The following is a 24531-nucleotide window of genomic DNA, read 5'->3' on the forward strand; positions in this document are numbered from 1 at the left end:
ATACACGTGAAATGACAGTAAATGTATTATTCTAAATCAAATACGCATAAGCTTACCAACGCTGCTGATTATGGACGGCAACTCACCCTGGGCTTGATCCCTAACTGATGTATCGATGTCGGGCTGGGGTCCCGAGGGCTCAGATGGTGCCGCATCAACCCCGACGTGCTCAGTCGCTTTCGATGATGACCCATCATCCTTGCGGGATGATGTCGTCAATAGCCTAGACTTGAAGTAAGGGGCGGCGACCTCCTGGGGCCATGTCTGCAAAATAGTTCACAAGTAAATATAAGAAGATTGGATATTAGATGGATGCATAGTAAATATATTTTCACTTGTTCTCATATGTCAAATACACGGTGACAACATAACACGCTTACCCCCTACTCGTCCTCAATATCAGTATCGTCCTCACTTTCTAGAGTGTCTTCCTCTTCACTGCAGCACTCAACCATAATTTCATCTTCCCCATCAATTTCATCACTGTCAATGAAGTCAACATGTATAGAGGGTTCAATTTTAATGTCAGCATTTCCTACGGGTTCTGCCGTGGAACCAACCCTATTTAATGGTATAGGATCGACTCCTTCCTCGGCAACATTGATAGCATATTGCATTACTATGGGATCAGATGGCTGATCTTCTTGGAAAGCATCATCGCTGACACTCTTCTCACCATCTGCGACTTCTGTAATATCATACAAAATTCGAGGAGGAATTTTTTGGGCCACATGCCATTCACCCTTTAATTTTGTGTCCTCAAGGTATAGCACTTGTTCTGCCTGCGTCGCAAGCACAAAAGGGTCATTTTGATACCATGTTTTATTGAAATTGACACTAGTAAAGTAGACATCCGTATTTATCCCACTCTTTTTATTGCTAATGTCCCACCAGGTACACTTGAAGATGTGGACAAGTCTGTTAGCTCCATAGTGAAGCTCTATAATGTCATCCAACACACCAAAGTAGTCAATTTCCTCATCTTCTTCTGTGCCTAGCACCGCAACGCCACAATTTTGGGTTCTTCTATGCAGTTCGAGGGACTTGGTATGAAAGTGTAAGCCGTTGACAATGGAACCGCTGTAGCGATTAACTCGTTGATCGGAGCCACATGCCAACACGTACAAATCTTTACTTGTTGTTGCTTCTTTATTGTAATATATGACTTTCATCTATTAATTACAAAGGACTTTAGATGAGTAAACCGTCAATATTGAAAATGTACATTGTAGCGAACTCAGGCGGTAGTTGTTACTTACATGGCACCCAGACCAATTAACAAATTCATTCTTATGTCTTTCGTCAACATTCCTTTCATTTTGAGCGAAAAGTTCAGCTTTATGTTCACTATATGCAACAATAGTACATGTTAATGTCAACTAAGTATATATGCATATGTAAATATAATTCGAAGTCAGGAGTTTTGAACCACGTACTCTATATATGAAATTATTGAGGGCGTAAAAATGTCCCTTTCGTAGGTCGTCCATATCAATGAAATCGTAAACCCGTGCACCGAATGGCCGAACATTTCCTCAAAATATAGAGCTGCTCGGTTCTTCGTCTTCGGCATTAATAGCATAAACGTCTGCATTTCGCTCCTCACGAATGAACCTTGTTTCAATATCATGTAGATACATTGAGCAAAATGCAAAACATTCATTGTCAATGTATGCCTCAATGATTGAACCTTCCGATCGTGCCTTATTGCGCACATACCCCTTCAAAGTGGATAAAAACCTGTGCAGTTTACACAGCATTAGTGAGTTGTACAAAAAAAAAAAAAAAAGAAGCAAAATCATAAGAACATTGTAGGACTTTATAATGTAGCTCTCAATAGGATACATCCAACGATATTGGACCGGTCCTCTAATTATGGCCTCCATTGGTAAATGGACGGTTCGGTGGACCATCACATCGAAGAATGCTGGCAGAAATATTTTCTCTAGCTTGCATAGTATGATCACAATGTCATCTGCTAACCATTCAAGTACGTTTACGCTCAATTTCTTGGAGTACAACTGTCGAAAGAAGATCCCCATTTCAATCAGCACCAAGCGAACATCTTCGGTCAAGTGTCCATAAAGGAAAACAGGAAGAACTCATTGCAAAAGGATGTGGCAGTCATGACTTTTCATTCCTAACATCTTCCCTTCCCTCGTGCTTATGCATCAAGATATGTTCGATGCATATCCATCAGGGAACTTCACTAATTTCAACCATTCGAAGAAATTATTCTTCTCATCTTTCGAAAATGTGTAACAGGAAGATGGCATGAGAAGTTTGTCCCCATCATGAATCAGATGCAACTCAGGTCGTATTCCCATATCTTCCATATCCCGACGAGCATTTGCATTGTCCTTTGTCTTCTCATTTATATCCAACAATGTACAAATGATATTCTCACAAATGTTCTTCTCGATGTGCATAACATCCAGGTTGTGGCGTAGTGGAAGATCTTTCCAGTACGACAACTCTAAGAAGATGCTTCTCTTTGTTCAATTTAACTCCCACTCAGCACGTTTCCTTTTTCTACTGCTAGGTGATTTCCCAAATTTCATATCTTCGATCAACCTGAGCTGGTTTAATATCTCTTCCCCACTTAGTTGGTTTGGTTGCAACCTCCGTTCAGGCTTTCCATTAAAGCTTCTGACACCACAAGTCCTCCAAGGATGTCCAGGTTGTAAAAAACGACGATGACACATAAAACATAACTTGCGTCCATGCTTTAAGGATAAGGACCCAGCATCCTTATTACATACTGGGCATGCTAAGTAACCTTTTGTGCTCCAGCTCGACAGATTACCGTAGGCGGGGAAATCATTAATTGTCCACAAAAGTACAGCATGTATCCAAAATGTTGTCCCGATTTGCGCATCAAATGTCTCCACTCCTTTTTCCCATAGTTCTTTCAACTCATCAATTAATGGCCTCAAGTAAACGTCAATATCATTACCAGGTGCCCTCAGTCTAGGAATAAGCAGAGACATATAAATGAAGGGTTCTTTCATGCATCGCCATGGCGGCATATTGTATGGCATCATCATAACTGGCCACATGCTGTACAGGTTGTTTAAGTTACCGGAAGGATTGAATCCATCTGAAGCAAGGCCAAGTCTGATGTTGTGAGGATCACTAGCAAACCATGGATGCATTTTATCAAACTTGTCCCAAGCTTCGGAGTCCGTTGGATGGCTAAGGGTGTTTCCATCTTGAAGACGTTTTTCTTTATGCCTTCTCATATCTGTAGCAGTCTTTTTGCATATATACAATCATTGCAGCTGCGCGATTAATGGACAATATCACAAAACTTTTTAGGGGACTTTTTACCCTTCTTCTGATTAGTTGTATACCTCGGTTCACCACATTCTAGACACTCATTCGAGTTTTCATGTTCACCATAAAAGAGTGCATAATCATGCCTACACGCATGTATTGTAGTGTAACCGAGACTCAATTCACGCATGTATGTCTTCGCCTCATAAAAGGACTTTGAAAGTGTTTCACCATCAGGCAGTGCTGCCTTAATGAGGCTTAAATGCATGTTGAATGCGCTTTGAGATAACCTATGCATAGTCTTTGCATGAAGCAACTTTATCAAGAACTCTAATTTTGATAACTTTCTACAGTTTGGATATAGGGGCACTCGTGCATCCCTCACGAGATTAGCAAATGGTTTACCAAATTGATTTAACGTTCTATGATCGCAAGGTATGGTACCTACTAAAGTAGATTCATCGCCAGTACGCGATACACTGACGTCTTCTGTGTCCACTGCAATCCCCCTTTGTAAGTCACATAACATTTCGATTAACCCTTCCGAACGTGTATCACCACCTACTATATTTGCCCCCTCATCTTCATCGTCATCATCATCGCTCTGAACTGCATAAGCTTCACCGTGGAACACCCATCTTGTGTACCTTTTCTCCATGCCGAAGTCTAATAAATGTGAATGGACCAGATTAATGTGTTTGAATGTTATGTTTTGGCATTTCTTGCAAGGACACCTTATTCTACTAGCACCGTCAACACGAGGACGCGCAAACTCTATGAAATCATTTACCCTTTTCACGTATTCTGGCAAAAACCTACCCCGAGCGTTCATCCAACTCTTATCCATGTTCATTAATTCCCTATAACATGTTCAAGTAAATGATGTTGACTACATTGTCAGAATGTTTACGACGCATGCATTGTGAATCCTATAATCAACCACCTTCCGTATAAAGGGTACGAATCCTATCCCATTCAGGAATGTTGCAATTACATTGCGATCAATCGCTCAAATTTCTTCGTCGTAATCATTATAAATTTCAGCAGCATCTCCTTATGGCTCTCCAAGTACATGAGATGGGGGAAGTGCACATCATCTGCTAGTTTTCCATCACTAACAAATTGTCACCACACCCCACTATGCACCCAGAGAACACAAGTAGAGACGCGATCGAGATATATAATGACAATGAGGAAGCATAAACAATGACAAGAATGTCAATACAACTTCCTAAATTGTCCACATTGGACAATTCAATAATGGTTAAAATACAAACATGACTAATCATAAATGAAACAAATAATCGTCATGTTCAATTGATTATTAGTCTATATAATATGACTAATACTCAATTGAATTTTAACAATTGATTTGTCCCACATGTACGATGAGGCATGAATGTATAGTAACCATTATTGAACGGGTCTAAGCTTCGATGCACACATGAAATGACAATAATTAATTTTGCATAAGGAACCCGTGATAAGTAGGCAAGGCATAAGCCTAATGGCATTGAGGTATAAAGATGTGGCTGTTGAAGATAAATGCTTCAATAGGTAACAATCACGATTGATGGGACTATGAGAGTGATGCTGAAAAGAAATTAATCATGCGCTAACAAGACTACCTCCAACCATGAATCACTCAGTTGCATAAAAATGCGTTACACCAAACAAGATAAAATATTTATCATATTATAATAATCATTACACAAACGGTATTAAAGTATTAACAAAAACATAAACAAAACTGTATTAATTAAATAATTATATTTTCATAGACATATATTCCCACCCACAAGTACTTTCAATAAAATACTCAAATAAATACCCATATCTTACATGTTACCACTCCAGGTGCATCTCTCTCTCTCAGATTTAAGGGATGACTAATAGTCCGTTGGAGGGACGTGCTATTATGTCAGAATAATTGGCTGAGCCAGGCTTGACTGACAACCCTTTAGCAACCTTGAGAACACATAATCAATCGAAACGCATGCCTAATGAGTTTAAACTTTTAAGTGAATTAGTTCTTTAACCGAAGGCAAGTGCATATCTGAACAAACTGTAATTCTAAATTAAGTTCATTTGTAATTACAAATTATACCTAATGGTCAGTATAATTTAATCTCAATTACAAACCTTTAAAAGAGCAATGAATAAAACTGGCTCTGATACCAGATATGCCCAGATCACTCTTAAAACAAGGAAAGATTTTAAACAATTGTCAAGTAAAAGGACAGAAGCATCATAAATAGTATAGACAAATTGAAAGTATTCTCAGATTTAAGGAATGACTAATAGTCCGCTGGAGGGACGTGCTATTATGTCAGAATAAATGGCTGAGTCAGGCTTGACTGACAACCCTTTAGCAACCTTGAGAACACATAATCAATCGAAACGCATGCCTAATGAGTTTAAACTTTTAAGTGAATTAGTACTTTAACTGAAGGCAAGTGCATATCTGAACAAACTGTAATTCCAAATTAAGTTCATTTGTAATTACAAATTATGCCTAATGGTCAGTATAATTTAATCTCAATTACAAACCTTTGAAAGAGCAATGAATAAAACTGGCTCTGATACCAGATACGCCCAGATCACTCTTAAAACAAGGAAAGATTTTAAACAATTGTCAAGTAAAAGGACAGAAGCATCATAAATAGTATAGGCAAATTGAAAGTATTCTCAGATTTAAGGGATGACTAATAGTCCGTTGGAGGGACGTGCTATTATGTCAGAATAATTGGCTGAGCCAGGCTTGACTGACAACCCTTTAGTAACCTTGAGAACACATAATCAATCGAAACGCATGCCTAATGAGTTTAAACTTTTAAGTGAATTAGTTCTTTAACCGAAGGCAAGTGCATATCTGAACAAACTGTAATTCCAAATAAAGTTCATTTGTAATTACAAATTATGCCTAATGGTCAGTATAATTTAATCTCAATTACAAACCTTTGAAAGAGTAATGAATAAAACTGGCTCTAATACCAGATATGCCTAGATCACTCTTAGAACAAGGAAAGATTTTAAACAATTGTCAAATAAAAGGACAGAAGTATCATAAATAGTATAGGCAAATTGAAAGTATTCTCATATTTAAGGGATGACTAATAGTCCGTTGGAGGGACGTGCTATTATGTCAGAATAACTGGTCGAGCCAGGCTTGACTGACAACCCTTTAGCAACCTTGAGAACACATAATCAATCGAAACACATGCCTAATGAGTTTAAACTTTTAAGTGAATTAGTTCTTTGTTTGCTGATCTCTTTTTATAAACCACCACCACAAACAAATTAAACGTAATTTTATAGCATGTTTAGTAGATAAAATGAAATGAAGTATGTTGAAATGGAATCAAATGTAACACTTGATTTTCTTATTCTTTGTGTTTAAATTTGCATTCTATTTCATTTCGCAAACTGAAAGTAACATCAGCGTTTAAGTAATATTTTAATGTTACATTTGAAAATATGAATTTCAGACCTTAGATATGGATTTGGATAGATTAAACATTTTTAATTCAATTTATAATGCATCTAATAAAAATTTAATACAACTTCAAATTTAAAGTCTCTTTAAGTATAGGGTAAGTGTCAACATCATCTCGCTATTTTTTAGCATTTAACAATTGTTAGTTGTTGATTAAGAAAATGAAAATGCAGGTTGAAGAAGCCGCCAAAGAAATGGATTCATTCCTTGAGTCAGCAGATGCCAATGAGATTTCCAAAGAAGCAAGTGATGAAAAAGAGTACTCTAATTGCATTGCTTAAGTGAACTAATTAGAAGTCCACACCAAATTTGAGCAACACAATGAAAGGTGGTCAATTTTTCTCATTTTAGAACTTCAACATATGAGTTATATTTGATTTACAGAACAATTATTCCTCGAAATTCAATGAAATAGTGTATAAGTTTAAAAATAGACGTAGAAGTTATTCATTATATGTTAAAATATTGAAGTGAATTAGTTCTTTGTAAATTATGCCTAATGGTCAGTATAATTTAATCTCAATTACAGTATGTTTGGATATCTGAGGTTAACTCAATCTGAAGGCACAGCACAGCGTAGCATAAGATGCAGTCCCCAGTAAAATATTTTATACAACTTGTATAAACCATTTGCACATTATGTCTCAAAACAGATTGAGTTAGCTTATAGCATTGGGAAAAAAAATTCCAACATTGAAAGAAAAAGAAGATCTATAGAAGAAGAAGAATAATACTTACAAATTTGAACTTCGACGCAGATGAACTCACAAAGGCTCAAAGACGAGCTTGCGATGAGCTCCTTCTGGTTCGAAATATCCACGACGAACTCACGAAGTTTTTGACAAACTTGCGAAGGGCTCTTGCTAGTTCGCAATGTGGAAGACTAACTCACGAAGCTCCTGCTGGTTCGAAGGGTTGACAATGAACTCACGAAGGTCAGAAGAAGGCCAGAGGGCTTTGAAGGGTCGAAGAAGAAGGCCAAAACTGAAGGGTCTCTCACTCTCTCCTCTCGTGCTGGCTTTCTGAACAGAGATGCTCAAATGAAGAATCAAATAGGGATTAGGGCATTAGGGATTAGGGATTTACGTTTTGCCTGGGAGTGGGAGAGCTGAGCAGGGCGCATGGGCCGTGTGGGCACTTGGGCAGTGGGTTCACTGGGCTGACTAGGTCTGGGGTATTAGTGACGGTTGTTGCAAACCGTCACTAATACCCTTAACTATTTCTCTTTTAATATTTTTTAAATAAAAACACTATTAGTGACGGTTGGCCACCGTCACTAATACCACATTATTAGTGACGGTTGTTCCAAACCGTCACTAATTCCCTTACGATTTCTTTTTTAACATTTTTTAAATAAAAAACTAGTAGTGACAGTTTTAAAACCGTCACTAATAAATCAATATTAGTGACGGTTATCCCAAACCGTCACTAATACCCTTAACCATTTCTTTTTTAAATATTTTTTAGTAAAAACACTAGTAGTGACGGTTTTCAAAACCGTCACTAATACCATAGAATTGTCGCTAATATTTTCCCGGATAAATTTTCGCACAGAGATTGTTTACCGCACTCTTTTTAGTGACGAAAGTATTAGTGACGGATTTTAATTCGTCACTAATAGTGTCGTATTAGTGACGATTTCAGAAACTGTCACTAATGCTTAGACTTTTAGTGACGGTTCTTAAAAACTGTCACTATTACCAACATTTAGTGATTTGAATTCCTCACTAATACTGTCGTCACTAAAAACCCAATTTGTTGTAGTGAGTGTAGCAAACTCCTGCACCTGTAACACAACCACCTGTTTAATAATCTCCTACCTCAGACCGATTTCAAACTTCCAAGCCTTCGTAGACTCGTTTGGTACCATATAGGGAGCAAAACGTGACAGCTCCACGAATTGGGTAGTGTACTTCTGAATAGTCAGTTATGAGTCAGATTCAGGAACTCCTATGCCTTTGCTTTCCTAGTGAAGGCTAGAAAATACCAATCAAAGAACTCCTCTCTAAAGAGGCTCCACATCATCGCCACCAGTACTAGTCTCTGCTCCTTTAGCAGCTTTACTGCTTCCCACCATCTCTTGGCCTCTCAAGCAAGTTTAAATGTGGCGTATAGAACTTTCTTCTCATCAGTGCATCGCAGTACGGCCAAGATCTTCTCGATTTTCCGAGTCCAATTCTCTGCAAGAATCGAGTTGGTACTTTCCATGAAGGTAGGAGGCTTTAAACGAGTGAACTTCTCAATAGAATCTCCTAGCTCATCAGTGAGATGATCTCGCCCCCGAGAACTCCGCATAACTTTAGCCATAAACTATTGGGTGAAATCATGAAGTGCCACTGCAGAATCACTGCCGCCCTCATGGGTAGCTCCCTCACTGCTACTTCCTCCAGCGATAGCGTTGCTGTCCCTGGGACCCATCCTAAAGATAGAACCAAAATGAATTTAGAATTCTACTATCCTAACATGTCTGGTGCAATTATAACACTAAAATATTCACTTAAAATAGACCCCAATACTGGCCTAAACCTTCTCCCCTAATTTACGACTTACTCTGCCAATTTCATATTCCCGTTCTAGTTTTCAAGTTCCTGCCCTTCTACTTGGAAACAAAATTGTCAATGGATAGCCGTGGTTTTTTGAACCCACCGACTGATTCAGAAAAAACCAGAAGTCCATTAAGGAATTTTTGTCTCTAAGCTTATCCTCGTTCCCCAATCTGAACCTATACTTTAGTAAAATCATCCAATCTAGTCTGCAGAACCTAAAAACCTAGGCTCTAATACCAATTGTAGCACCCCGACTGGCCACATGGGCCCAGAGTGCTAGTGAAACGTATAAGTACTCTCTAATACCACACACATATATATAAATGCAACCCACCTTAACTAGGGAATCCCGGGTGCACCTGGCATTACTAAAATTAAAACCATACATCGGAAGATTTCTAAAAATCCAAACACTTTACCAGAGTTCTAACTATTTCCAAATACATACATACATACATACATAACACTACCTGTCTACATATTACAATCCCAAAATAACAAAATAAAAGATCTCATGTCTCAACAGTTCTAATTACTACTCTCAAAAGTCTAGTCTTAGCCTCGAGGTAAGCTAGACACGATTTCCTAAAGGTCCTGAAAAATAATTTGTATAATGGGGTGAGACACTTCTCGTAAGACGGACTATATTATTATCAGTTTGTGGCTAGCACGAGTTCCCGTGTGGATATAAAATTCCATCATTTAACTGTATATGAAAATGACATTTAAACTATACTAATAAGTATATCTAAAAATACATAAGTTTTGAATAATAAACTGTAAGCTCAATATAGTCCATTTATAGTAAATTTGCTCATATATGCATAAAAGACAAAACCTGGACTGTTGAAGTAGTGTCATTATGCTATCACATACTCATACGACATGCTCATCCCCATGATGAGTTGTGTGGCTTAAAGGCTAGACTCAACTCGCAGCTGGCGGTTCTGCAGTTGAGTCAAAACTAACACTGTAAGTACGATTGTGTCTACCTATGGTCACCCGATATACCACGGATGCCCCCCCCCCCCCGACAAAAACCTCAGAGTAGTACTTCGGTCCAGGTCTCCAATTGACTTATCACACTTCCATGCTCCTGTGATTGCACTCACAACCCATATATAGCTACGATACCGTGCTCACATTATCACAATATCACATATCGCAAATCCACAGGGTTCTAGAATCATATATGGTAATTTACATAGTAGAAACTGTATTATAATTCATTTCATATAAAACCTAATATTCAATAAACCTAACCCCCGACCGTCATATCAAAACTTGGCCTTCGGCCATTATATCAAAACTCGGCCCTCAGACGTTATATCAAAACTTGGCCCCCGACCGTTATATCAAATGCTGTATAAAAATTAGTTTAAGCATTCTGTTCACATATGCCATTTAAAAATTGTTCCTATGCCACACAATTTTCATTTGTTAACCATAACTAAAATAATTTGACTGGGAAAAACATAAGTTGCTAAAAATCGGGTCTGAACATCTCTAGGGTTTTAATATAACTTAAACTACTTATTTTATAGAAAATAGGAGATGATCAAACCACCAATATTAATTTCTCCAAAAACATATACTGCATTTTAATCGGTCCAAATTTCGCAAAATAGCTGACATAATATACTCCCCTTACCTGTTTACTGAGAAGGTTCCTACAACACTCCTAAAATCCACCCGATAGTGATACGGAGCTCAAAATCTTGAAACGACATTTCCCCTAGTTTAATCAACTCAAATCCTAGATCAGCAATCATTAACCATCCCCTGGCCCATACACCCCATTTAACTATTTACATGCTAAACAAATAGCCTATTTCTACCCTTACCTCAATTTTGGAGTCATGCCTGGAAAGACTCCGATAAAAAATTCACTCTGCTAGACTTGTAGAGACTTTCTCCTAAATCCTCGTGACTGCTTCCGATCGTCGATTCGAGTGACAAACAGAAAAAAATTGAAGAGAGAGAGCGAGGGGTGCATGTTTATAGAGAGAGAGAGAGAGAGAGAGAGATTTAGCTTTCTTAATCAAGAAGAAATTTTAAAACCTGTTTATAACCTTTTGACCCGGCACAATTCATCAATGAATTGCAGAAGGATATTCGTCGACGAAAGACGGGTTCATCGATGAACCTTAAGAATGATATTTTCATGTTGTTCGGGATCTCTTTGTTGATGATGCCTGAATTTCGTCGACGAGAAACAAAAGGGAACTCGTCCATGAAAATAGGGGATTCGTCGACGAGTCCTGCTGTTTGCCCTTTTTAAATTTTCTTATCTTCTTTTCTTATTTATTTCTTTATTTTTCGTGTTCAGGTTTCTATAGTATTGCTCTCCTTCACATTACATGAGAAAACATGGTAAGGACCACCATTTCAACGTGTTTGGGATTGTTGAGATTTTGGGGAGAGGAATTCTGGATAATCTGTCGAAATTACTTTTCTAGAGACGGGTAATCAAAAAACACTTTCGGCCAGAGATTTGGGTTTGGCTGTCTGAAACACATTCATTCCAAAGAATTAATAATTTCTAAACAAATCTTGGAACATCAACAATTTAGTACTCCTTAACTCACACCACCTGTAATGACCTCAAAATTTCTCCATTTTATTATTATTATTATTATTATTTAAATATCTATATATCCATACCTACGCAGCGGAAACATAAATAATATAATCATATATACTATACAATACCAGAATCCAATACATACAGACCATACAAAATAATTCCTTCCAATATCCTCTACCCCAAAAATACAAAACTCTGTCAAAACTCACCCTACAAGCAGGGTGATTAAACAAAATCTCTATCCGAGAGCCTGATCTGCTCGCCTAGTTAGCTCACCTAAAAAACGATAAAGTAATGGGATGAGACAATGCTCAGTAAGTGAAAATATGCAATTACTAGTGTGTGGTGACTAAGTCATAAAACTATAATAATAGTATGTAAAACTGCATGATCTGGTAAATCTGTAAAACTCATATATCACATGTACAGTAGCTTAAAATATATGTATCATCTGAACTTTCTATCATTCATACTGCTAATATCATACTATATACAACAAAAGCTGTAAAATTGTATACATATGCATAATTGTACTTTATCCCTAGAACTCTGTATGTCATGATTTGACCCCTCATGACAGGGTTATGCGGTCCGTAGGTGGGACTTAACCTAGTCGACCCTTCAGGTAAGTCACTATACTGTACACTACCTCAGCCCGGCCAAACTGCATCCACTCCTAGGCTCGGGTCTGGCTGCTAACTCATCAAATCGGCCCCGTCAACCCAACGAACTGGGGAGCTGCATACTCCCCGAGTATGGTTGACGGTACCCACACACTATCTGAGATATGTGGTTGCACTCTATCTGTATTAACAACGGTACCGTGCTCTGTATTTTGTATCTATACTGTATCTGTCTGTAATTTTTCTCAGGGATCTAATACTATTTATATATATATATATATTCTTTTACTATTTTCATCATGTTTCCAAAATTACCATAACGCTATCTTTTTGTACTGTAAATACTGTAATCTCTATATTCTGTATCTGTAACATCTTGATGCTATCTCTGTATATCTGTCTGTATACTCTGTCTATATACTCTGAATGTTATGGTAATAGGAAACATGGCAGACGGTAAATAATGTATATATTGTTCTGAATAAAGCTGTAATATACTTATCTGAGTAAAACTGTAATATACTATTCTGAATAAATATCTATGATATACTGATCTATATAAAACTATAACATACTGATCTGAGTAAAACTATAATATAATGTTCTGGATAAATATCTGTGATATGTCTATATCTGTGTATTCTGTATAATATGATATACTGTAAAAACTATATAAGTTCTTCATCTAATAAATATTTAGTCAGGCCACACAAGCATTTAAAACTCATATTCTATAAAATTGGGTAATAAGCTAGTATATACATATGTGTAAAATCTTTGAAAACATTATAAAAATTCCTAGCATAGCATATTCCTTTACCTTAAATCTAAAAAGCCCCTCACTGAACTCTAGCCTTACACCCATAGGGTTCTCCACTTAACACCGTGAAAACAACATCCCCCTAAAAAAAACATCAGTATTTCCTTACCTACAACATTTCTTATAACTATGAGGAGGGCATAATCTGAATAAAATATCTTACCTTAAATTTAGAATGAATTCCAAACCAACTTCTCTCACAATCAGCTCCGGAAGACTTGTAGAGAACTTCTACAGGAGCGTTGTGGTGGTCTCAGATCTTCAATCCAATGAGAAATGGGGCCAGGATCGAAGAGAGAAGGAGGGAGAGGCGTTTTTAAAGTGAGAAAGAGTCTTTGCACCAAAATTCTGCTAAAAAATCTGGGTTTTGGCAATTTATAGCCCCGGATTCGTCAACGAAACACGTCATCTCCTCAACGAGTCTTTAAGGAATTTCGTCAATGAACTTCCTTCCTCGTTGACGAATTTCAGACTGCCTTAAAAACCTCTCTCGACAAAGCCTGTTGTCTCCTTCTGTTTCTGCTTCGATTTCCCTCTCTCTATATTATTAAATACCATTATTCTTCGGGTCGTTACACCACCCCCTCATTTGTTGACCTTAATCAGGTGCTGCAGCAGCTACACATTCAACCTTTAGCCAAAATATCTCAATAAGGACATGTGCGTGCTTGAGAATTAAGACTAATCAAGTCTCAAGATACCAAGTTTAACATTGCTTTTGTATACTCCTCTCCCCCCCCCCCCGGCGCGGCTCAAGCTTAATACTTGGTGACTATTCCTAACAATTAACAAAACAAGGAGTTCTAATCAACTATTTCAATATAGGTCGGGGTCAATGCAACTTCGCCCCTGGAGCTTAAAGATTAGTAGTAGTAGCATAGAGGGCAACTGCTAGAACTCACAAATGAATTGGACAATTTGGGGCTTTCGAGCTTTACAATGTGCCTATGGCCAAGTGATTGGTTTCTATATTTGTTTACTCATCTTTCTCCTTGTCATAATCTTAATTTTGTTTTTTTTTTCTCCATGTCAATAAGATTCAATTATTCTGTACAGAGGCCCTTACTTTATTCTAAATTTTTTATGCATCCGAAGAGATCTTATTCTTCCTCTCAAATGAGTGATTACGGTAAAAACCATTTTCATGTCAAATTGATTATCATGCTTTTGGCTGCCACTATGTGTAGTGCACTTTTGATTTCTCTAAATAGCTCCTTACCCTCTATCACACCTCTCGGAGCAAGGTAGCTAGTGGGACACAAATCCTACTCTCCAAAAGCTTGGAAAAACTTAGATAGTATTTGAGAGCAAGAATTTTAAATCTTGAATTTGACTTTGGGTGAATTTAGATAAATTTTAATATAATTTTATATTATATCTTATTCAAATTTAATACAACTTCAAATTCAAGGTCTTTCCAAACATAAGGTTAATGTTTTTGAGAGCATAACTTTTGGGATTTAGATTTAAATTTATCTGGATTTGAACAAAATGAAATGCAAATATTCAAATTCACAAAAAATTAAATTTAAGTTCTAAAATCCTACTCCCAAAAGTAAGGTTAGTTAATGTTTGGAAGCATAGATTACAAACTATATATTTAGATTTGTGTGAATTTAAATATGATTCTATATTTTTATAGTTTAAAATCTCAAATCCAAACTCTAAACCTAAAATTAAAATTGATAAAGTAGCTTTCCAAAGGCTCACAGATGGGACATTGATGAAACATCAAGATAGATGAATCCATCAAAATAGAGGAAAAAAAAATTAGTACTTCGTACTAACAAAAATACACACATTGATGAAAACCACTTAAAATCATACACCACAACGTTCCTAAACCCTCCATGCAATTGGGAAAAAAATCACAGCTTTTTTTCCTACAGATAACAATCCATCAACTTCCCTTTTTTCCTTTTTCTTATGAGCTAACCTAGATGGGTTATTAAATTTTATTTCAGTTTCATTCTAATCAAGTCTTTGCCTTAACCAGTGGCGAGTGGGGAATCGGGGAGTGAGGAGACAAGATGTGCGGCGTGAGCACCGCCTCCTCGTATCTCCGGCCGGAGAAGCTCAGCCGCAGAGCGGGCTTCTGCCACCGCTTGCTCTTCCCCGCTGCCGCCTCCTCCCCTTCCTTTCCCCCCTGACCCACAAACTTCCGCATCCTCTTAAGCGCAACCTCCACCGCCTCGTCGTCCAGGTTGGCGAAGCACACCCGGAACCAACCCGGCTCAGCGCAGTGGAACGAAGAACCGGGCGAAACATTCAGCTTCGCGTCGTTAATGATCACTTTCCATAGCGCCATTTCGCCGTCTACCGTGGGTTCCTTCAGCAGTCGCCGCAAGTCCATCCAGCAGTAAAGCCCGGCGCTGCTCTTCAAACACCCAATTCCCACCTGCGCCAGCCCCTTGGTGATGACTCTGTGCCTGTTCGCCAGCCTTTTCGCGCTCTCCGCCAGAAACCTTCCCACGAACTCTTCGTCGGAAAGCATGGAAGCCAGCAGGTACTGCGTCTGCGACGAGACTAACCCGAAGCTCGACATCTTCCTGGCGCAGGCCACCAACGCGTCGTTGTAGGAATACACTATGCCGACTCGAAATCCGGGGAGACCCATGTCCTTGGAAAGACTGTAGACGATGTGAATGAGGTCTAAATTGCATTCCGTGGTTTGGATCACCTCGGCGATGCTGGTGAAGTTGGGGGAGGAGAAGACGGTGGCTGCGTAGATTTCGTCGCAGACGAGGTGGATTTGCTTGTCGTTGATGAAGCTAACTATGCCTCTGAGGGTGTCGCCGTCGAGGACGGTGCCAAGTGGGTTTGAGGGGTTTGCGAGGATCAAGCCTTTCACTCTGATTTTTGCTTCTTGGGCCTTCTGGTATGCTGCTTCCAGCGCCGCTCTGGTGATCTGGAAGTTGCTGGAGCTGTCGCAGGTGACAGGGAAGATCTGTGCCCCTGTTCGCCACCTCAAATCTCTGTCAAATCTGCAACCCAATTCCGAAACTTGTAAGCAGAAACCTTTTTTTTTTTTTTTAGAGATAATATTGAGACTAAAACTCCATCTCTGAGTAACATAATTTTATAATATCTTGAAAATGTGAAGGCTTGGGGGGAGGGGGACCTGATTAATTAATTCTGACAAGTTGCGCTCTGCTGACTCTGTGTTCTGTTCAGACTGGCCGTGCAGTTGGTCACATCAAGATGGGCCATGTGCCCTTAAATGAAAGAGTGAACAGGGAATTTAAGGACATGGGGTCAAACAATGTGAGGTATTGAAGGAGCTTGGTGAGAATTTTAGGTGGTCTGATGTTTGAATTGTCAGTGGGTTGAGATTCAGTCAGAAGGGTCCCCACCAGGAAACTAGGCAAGAATTGGAAGATTGCGAGTATGTAAACACTAATTAAAGTTGAATGCCACGTGATTACTACTACAGCAAATCAGTGGCTGAAATTTGATTCATCCAACCCCATTCAAATTGAATTTGATCTGGACATGGCTGAAATTCCAAAAAGTAGAAAGGTTGACTCTTAGCCCATCCTCCCACCCAAAACCCTATTGTTATAATTTAACTTGGTGGAGGTGACAGTGTGACACCAAAATACTCTTTCATGGTTAAATCCATATGACCTTTCCCAAGTTCTAAATACCCAAGTAACCCAACAGTAATTTTTCTGCCAATTTCTTACTGTTCCTTTTTTTTTTTGCAATATTTTAGTTCTCCTATCATCTTTCATGGTTGCAATTTGATGAAAAATTGACATGCTTTGAATAATTTCGATTCGAAGGCCAAATAATTCCTCTTTTTGGTACATAATTCTAATATTAAACCCTTACTAATTAACCTCAATCCACTCCTACTTGAGGGAAGGCATTGCAATAAGAATTTATCTTAGAAATTCACATTTTCTTTCCTCTAGTTAGTAGCAAAATTTTGTGAAAAGAACTAAGAGGAATGCCTCATACGCTGGATAATAAGGTGAGGGAACCAGAAAAGCATCGCCAGGATCCGCTAGACAAAACGTGACTGTCTCATTAGCTCCGGTGGCTCCACCGCTCATCACGATGCGATCTGGGTCGAATGTCACCCTTCCACCTCTAACTCTTCCCATAAAGCTTGCGACAGCCTGAAAAAACAATATGCATCTGTTTATTAAAAAACCCCATCATTAGCAACACAGCTATGCTTGAGTTTGACATATATAGCTGGCTTCATATATAAATACCTCATCATTCATCGTTCAAATTAATATAAGCACAAATATAAGTTTGGATGATTCTTACTCTTCTGAATTCTGGCAAGCCATGATAATCCTGAAAGTTGGCAATGTCCTTGAATGCATGTACTCCTTCAGTGGTGCAAATTGAGGCTTTTGGGTTTTGCCTAATCCACTCTTGGATCAAGTCAGAGCAAAGCTGCGAGAAAAAAAGACAACAGACCAGAAATAACAATTAGATACTTGATCGCTGCTAGCTAAATACTATTTCCTGGGAAGTACTACATATGAGAGAAAAACACAGAGAGAGAGAGAGAGAGAGAGAGAGAGAGAGAGAGAGAGAGAGAGAGAGAGAGAGAGAGAGAGAGAGAGAGAGAGAGAGAGAGAGAGAGAGAGAGAGAGAGAGAGATCACTAAGTTGTTGAAACCTGATTCTCTGCAAGACCCAGTTGGATAACCCCATTGGGATTCTTGGTGGGGTGAAAAGGGTTGCTGTCGTAAGCCTTCCATCCATCGAAGTAAGGTGAGTTCTCGCCATGTCGATCATTGGTGGCTATCTTGGAAAGGAGTTGGCCGTTCTCACTCAAGGACCCCATAATCGAATAGTAGGTAGAGGGATCTATTGGGTATTGTATGAGAATGCTGTAGTGTGAGGCAAGAAAGAAAGAGTTGGGGGAAGGATTTATATAGGGCAATGGAGTTGGACAAATGGCAGCCAGCAGAGGGAAAACAAAGAAAGAAAAGTCCATTCTAAAGTTGAAAATTTGGGAAAGAACAGCATCTCAATTTCCAAAAACGTTTTTTGGGGTCAGGTCAGTCAAGCCAATTGCTTGCGTGTTACTCATGATCTAAACGCAACCATGTGAGGAAGAGAAGTAGGGAGTTCTCTAACTCAACTTGCTTTTTCGATTTTTCATTAATTTCTGGTGTGTTTATGGACTAGTGCTTTCCTTTTTTCTTTTTTTTTTTCTTTTTTTTTTTTTCGAAGACTTGGCCTTTGCTCGTCGTGATTATGTTTTTCAAGTTTGATCTGAAAAGGAAACCGGCCAGTTCCATCTGGGAAAAATAAATGTGGGGAAAATGTTAAAAAGAAGAAGAAGAAAAAAAAAAGAAAGTAAGATGTAACTATGGAATAAGATGAAGTTTCCAGGGGCATGAGTATTGCTATATGTGTATTATATAATTAATATGAGATGAGATCAGAAGAGGAGCAGCCTTTGAGAGCTTGGAGAGGCGATGAGGGATGTTAATGCTATTGACCCTTTTTGCATATTGTAGGGGGTTGGCTTTTGGAGTTATTCACCAATGGGTATGTCCCATGACTCACAAGTCACAACTACTGGCTAGGTTTGGAGCTATGAACTTTGAAATGCAACTCATGAGATCTCTGTAGGGGGAACTACTGGAATAGGAAATACCCTTTTGCCTTTTTGGAGGTGCCACCATTCCTAAATTAAAGATAATTAGCCTAAATACAGTTTGATGATGCTTGATTGAATGATACAGAGATTTTTATTAAGCCTAGAATTTATTTATTTTTTTATTAAAAAAGCTTCTTAAAAAATATATGAAATATCATACATAGGTCACAGCATAGTAGGCTTCATTTTATTTCATAAAAAATTGACTAATTTCTAAATAATGTATAGCTTCTTCACTTCTTAATATTTGTTGTCACATGAAATTATTCACCGCAAACACAAGTCCTGCACAACACGGCGAGGGTGAAACAATTTCGGAAGGCTTGGAGTTGCTTCCTCAAACCTTAAGTTAGAGGAGGAAATGAGAGTATGGTGAATGAAGTGACCACTTATTTTCCTTAGTTTACCTTAGCTAAATTCCTTTGTTAATCATTTAGTTTCTACAAGCTTCTAATTGCATCCACATTTAATTTGTTCCCAACAAGATCACCCTTTGTCGAGCATGAGAGGCTCATAGCTAGGGAAGTTCTACTATGAATTCTTCAATTGGGTATGTGGTGGGGAGTTTTCATGTGACTATCAGGCCCCCAAGTAACACAATATTAGAGTGCATGGTACGAGCCTCTACTTAGCTATCACAATGACCCTGAGCTACTCTAGTGGCACACATAGTACATGCCTATACCAAGCTATCCTAATGGCCCCCAATCTATTCTGAAAAAAAGGAAGGCCAAGCTTATAGTTTAACTCACACTCATGTACACCGAACTAACCCTAACTAACAATTATTAAAGCTAAGAGTTTGTACTTCGGTTTGCATCCTCTTAGTTTGCTATTAATTAGTCTAGATTCTTTATGTTAGTCAGACTATTCATTTCCCCAATAATATTTAATTCTCTTACACATGATAGTTTAAAAACAACTTTATTTGTATTGATATTTCTTGCCATGTGTAACAATTTATTGCTGAGAACACAACTTGGTCCTATACAACAACATCAAGAAGAACGCATTGAAAGGCCCCAAACCTCTTCTTCCTCAAGTTAGAGGAGGAAGTAAGAGTACGATGAAAAAATGACATATTGCTTTTCTTAGTTTGCCTTAGTATTTTAGTAAGATTATATGCATGTGTTTGTTAATGCTACTACTAGGGCCATCAAATCACTTGATGTTGATAATTGTGACGATTGTGGAGTTTTTAGTCTCTAAATTCCCACACAAGACCATTTAGTTTCTCCAAGTTTCTAATTGCATCCAAATTCTGTTTCAATTAATAAGATTGACCTCTCTCAAAGAAGCAAGGCTTTTAATGAAGTTTTAATATAAACTCCTATAAGTTCTTCATTTAGGCTTGAGAGTCTTCATATAATTGCTTTGTTGGAACATATGTTGGGCTTTTGTAGAGCCTAGTTGCGTTCAATCTGGATGATGACATGACTTTTATTTAATGAGAGATTTCTATCCTAAGGCTTAGTCCATGAGTGCTGCGGCTTGGACTGAAAATTTTTTGGGCCTGTTTTGTAGCCCATTCGGAACCCTGTGCGCAGCATATAAAATGATTGTTTTTGGGTGATTAGGGTAAGTGGTCAAACTTCGCAAGAGTGCGAGAGAGAGAGCATTGTACCGCCGCACTCTCTGTTTTTTTCTTCCTAATAATAGTGAAATCCCTACAACTCCGTGGACGTATGCAAAATTGCCGAACCACGCAAATACTGTCTTATGAGTATGATTGATTTTTCTTTGACGTGTATTCTTTCTCTATTTTGTTTCTCACAGGTTTTGGGAATTTGTTGTTAATTCCCAACAACATATGGCATGTGCATTAATTTCTACTTGCCTTAAGGTAGCATTTGGCTTAGTTTATCCTACAAGATATTTTTGGCAATATAGTCTCTAGAATGTTGAATACCCACATGTACGAGTTGAACAATTTCCTTAGTGTAAGGGTCACATTGCACTAATTGTGACATCAAGGTGTAACCAAAAGACAAACAAAAGTCATGAATCCATCGCATGACCATCTCAATCATTCCATACAAAATAAGCAGCAAGCAATAAATAAGGATGAAGAAGAAAAGTGAATCACATCGTCAAAAGAAAAGTAACATGGTTCATTTATTACACATTTGTTGACAACATATGTTTATCTAGAGAGACAAGGAGACTAAATGTGAATATCATGCTAGCGAGTTATACAAGATTGATGACTGATAATTCTCACAAAGAGCTTTCAATGCTATATATTCTCACTCTAGCATGAGAACTGTCAAAACATCTGATGATTCTTGCTCCTCTTGTTTACCATAATGCCACTCTTGCATGTATTTATCCTGCATGAAAAATTTACATATACATATGCAATGATCCAAAATATAAATATTACATTACCATTTATGTGACGTCCTAATTTTTCATACAATATATATATTTTTTAAAATATAATCAATAATCAATAAATCAATCCTCTGTCGCGTCACAAACTCGGATACCATATAAATATAACCCGACCCAAAGTAGGTTACCAGGTAATCAGACTATCACATACAAATAAACCTAACAGCGGAAATCAATATTTACAAACCATCCAGAATACAAATTGTTTGTAGTACGATTGGTCTGCCTAACCCTGGTTTGGACTCCAGGGGGCAAAACTACCCTTCTCACTGGCTTAATCGACTGTCACGCCACACTCTCCAATAGACCGTGTGGTTGCACTTATCATCCCACTAGCAATGGTACTGTGCTTTCATAAATACTCTAGTTCATCAGGATTCTCATTTCCACATTTCCATATATATTCACATTTCAGTATTCACAATTCATAATTTTCATTTCAATATTCACATTTCCATATGTTGGTACATTTCATCACATTAGAAATATTCTTATCATTTTCTATTTCTTTCCCAACATATTAGTACACATTCCATCTCATAATGGTATATATCTCATTTCATGTATTTCAACATTTCTCAATAAAGCATATCAGAATTTCTTATTTCCTTGTTTATCATAGAAAAACATTTCTATTCATATATATATATATATATATATATATATATATATATATATATATATCATATTCCATCATTTTCTAGTAAAATACACATTGATATATCACAATTTATCGTTCTTAATAAAATAATTCTATATTCCACTTTTCAACATTTTTCATATTTCAAATCTCATATCACAATTCAGTATATAAAACATAACTAGTTTCCGTTATCTTCATTTCTGCATAAAACGTTTAAATATTTTAGAGAGAGAGAGAGATTGAAGCTTACTACTTTTTAGAGAATTAATAGTTGTTTCTGTAAAGGAAGGAAGTTTTGGAAGAAAATATTTTACAAGAAAGAAAACGAAAAGGAGGAATTAGATAATATAAGCAGTACTAGTGTATTTCTACACTACTCCAGCCAACAAAACCCTACTTTTTTTTTTTTTATAATCCAAGGATTCTAGCCACCATCGCACCACTTTGGATACTATGGTGTGACACCAAACTTGAGAGTGAAAGCCGTCCGCCCATTGACGCACCCCCTAATAATTCATTGACGTAATACTTTAAGAGGGAATCGAATTCGTGACCTTGAGATTATCAAAGTTATAAGTCACCCTTACCACTTGAGTTGAGATTTAAAGATATTATTTCTTGAAATTCCATGATAAGTGCATGCGTAAGGCAAGGAATCAAAGAAGAAGCTTTAACTTTGTTTCGACAAATGCAGTCAAGAAACATGAAGATTGATGAATTCACATATCCTTCCATTTTAAATGCTTTAACAAAACCCCACAATCCACATGTTTTCGGTTTTACTCACGCGGACCGCGTATGCATGCATGCGTCGGTTGCTGATCTGATTTGCCGTGAAAAATGTGCCTTCATCTTACTTAAATTGGGTGGGCGTACGACCAGACTGCCTTTCTCTTGGTTTCAACTTCATCAATGCAATACTAAATATGTGTTCCCCGTGCGTATCACACAGTTGCTTTAATTTGCTTTTGTCCTCAACTCAACAGCGCCGATGCGTTTAACATTGAACGCCCTCAGTCACACCCTCCTACTGCCAGTTTCAGAAAATCTGAAAAGAAGATGGTCAAGATGGTCGTTTAATTTTTCGTTAAGCGTCAAGGTTGGGGAAACAGTCGGTATATATATATATCTTGGCCAGCTGGCTAGTTAGGTGAGGTCTTTTTGATTCGTTGTTTACATATATATACTTGCGTGATTTCACAGAAATGAAACATATATACACTGCACACTGCAATTCATTCCCCAGGGCTTAGCTTCACTTCCAATTATTAGGACTAATTTCCCACGCACCCTTGAAGAAAAGTTTCAATCGAGTTCTTGGTTTTAGAGTTATTTTGAATTTGAATAAAATATAATGTACAGTTATAGACTTAAAACCTATGCTCTCAAACGCGACATAAGAGTTCATGTTTTTCGGATTGTTAAACTAACTTTTTCCTTTATTTGGGAACATGTAATTCAGGTTTGGATTTACATTTTGTGTGAACTTGGAGATACCGTAATTTAAAATTGTGTTAATTTCTTCCAATGTCCATGTATTTTCAAATTCAAATCCGAAAATTTAAAATATAAAGCACTCACGTGTGTGCCGATATACAAAAAGTATACACACATACATGCATACATATATATATATATATATATACCTCGAGGTGCTCAAAAAAATGTATATCATTAAAAGCCTTCTAATAAATGGTGAAGGGTGATATGGTCAATCAATTTCAAATTGAGTACAAGCACCAAGTCATTTGAAAGATATAAGGTGTGTCCTATATATCTGGAAGATATAAGTACATGGGAAATAATGGAGAATCGTAGAAATTAGAAAAATAGAGATCGAGACGTAGGGAGAAAAGAGGGATGAGACTTGGGGAATGCAGAGACAACAAGATGGAGAAACAAGAGGACAAGGAAATAGGATTAGGAAAAAAGAATAGGAGAAGACAATAATTGCACAAAGACCAAAGGACAGTGTTGGTTCAAATTATTGTGTATTTGAAGAGTCCTTTAATTCTTTGCATTGTACAATTATGCATATACAATTAAGTTAACCATCAACCTAGCTTTTTTTACCAAATTTACTTTCTCTTTGCTCTTTTCTTATGTGGTCAATTTAAAATTTTAAGTAATACCTAAATGGTAAATCCCGATTTTGGTACAATTACAAATTGATATCCTAGGCATCACAATTTGAATTTAAACATGCAATCTACTAACAACTCTCGTATGGTCTATATTATTAAATTTCTATTTTATTTTGATAGCCATGATCTTTTAATTCTCTAGAAATGAGTAGATTGCATGTTTAAACTCAAATAAAATAGAAATATTTGGATGTAACTATTATATTTTAGTGATGATTTTATAATCAATGATATTTGTCTCATGAAATGAGTATAATTATAATATTCTAAAACAAGGTCAAGCTCATGAGTACTCTTATATATTAGTTAGATTAAGTTCTATCCTACACATGCAGATGAAAAACTCTTCTAAACACTATAGGAACCTG

General features: G+C 37.4%; 1 protein-coding gene across 1 annotated transcript; it reads right to left on the minus strand.

The window, feature by feature from the left end:
- Positions 1-15125: 15125 nt before the first annotated feature.
- LOC131166476 (1-aminocyclopropane-1-carboxylate synthase-like) lies at positions 15126-18211 on the minus strand. The gene is made up of 4 exons (XM_058125077.1): positions 17990-18211; positions 17630-17761; positions 17312-17472; positions 15126-16332 (listed from the first exon to the last, which is right to left on the minus strand). Exons 1-4 carry the CDS (start codon positions 18155-18157, stop codon positions 15324-15326), a joined length of 1470 nt encoding a protein of 489 aa, XP_057981060.1. The 5' UTR covers positions 18158-18211; the 3' UTR covers positions 15126-15323.
- Positions 18212-24531: the final 6320 nt, after the last annotated feature.

The sequence above is a fragment of the Malania oleifera genome, chromosome 10, assembly GCF_029873635.1.
Source record: "Malania oleifera isolate guangnan ecotype guangnan chromosome 10, ASM2987363v1, whole genome shotgun sequence".
Taxonomy (NCBI): domain Eukaryota; kingdom Viridiplantae; phylum Streptophyta; class Magnoliopsida; order Santalales; family Ximeniaceae; genus Malania; species Malania oleifera.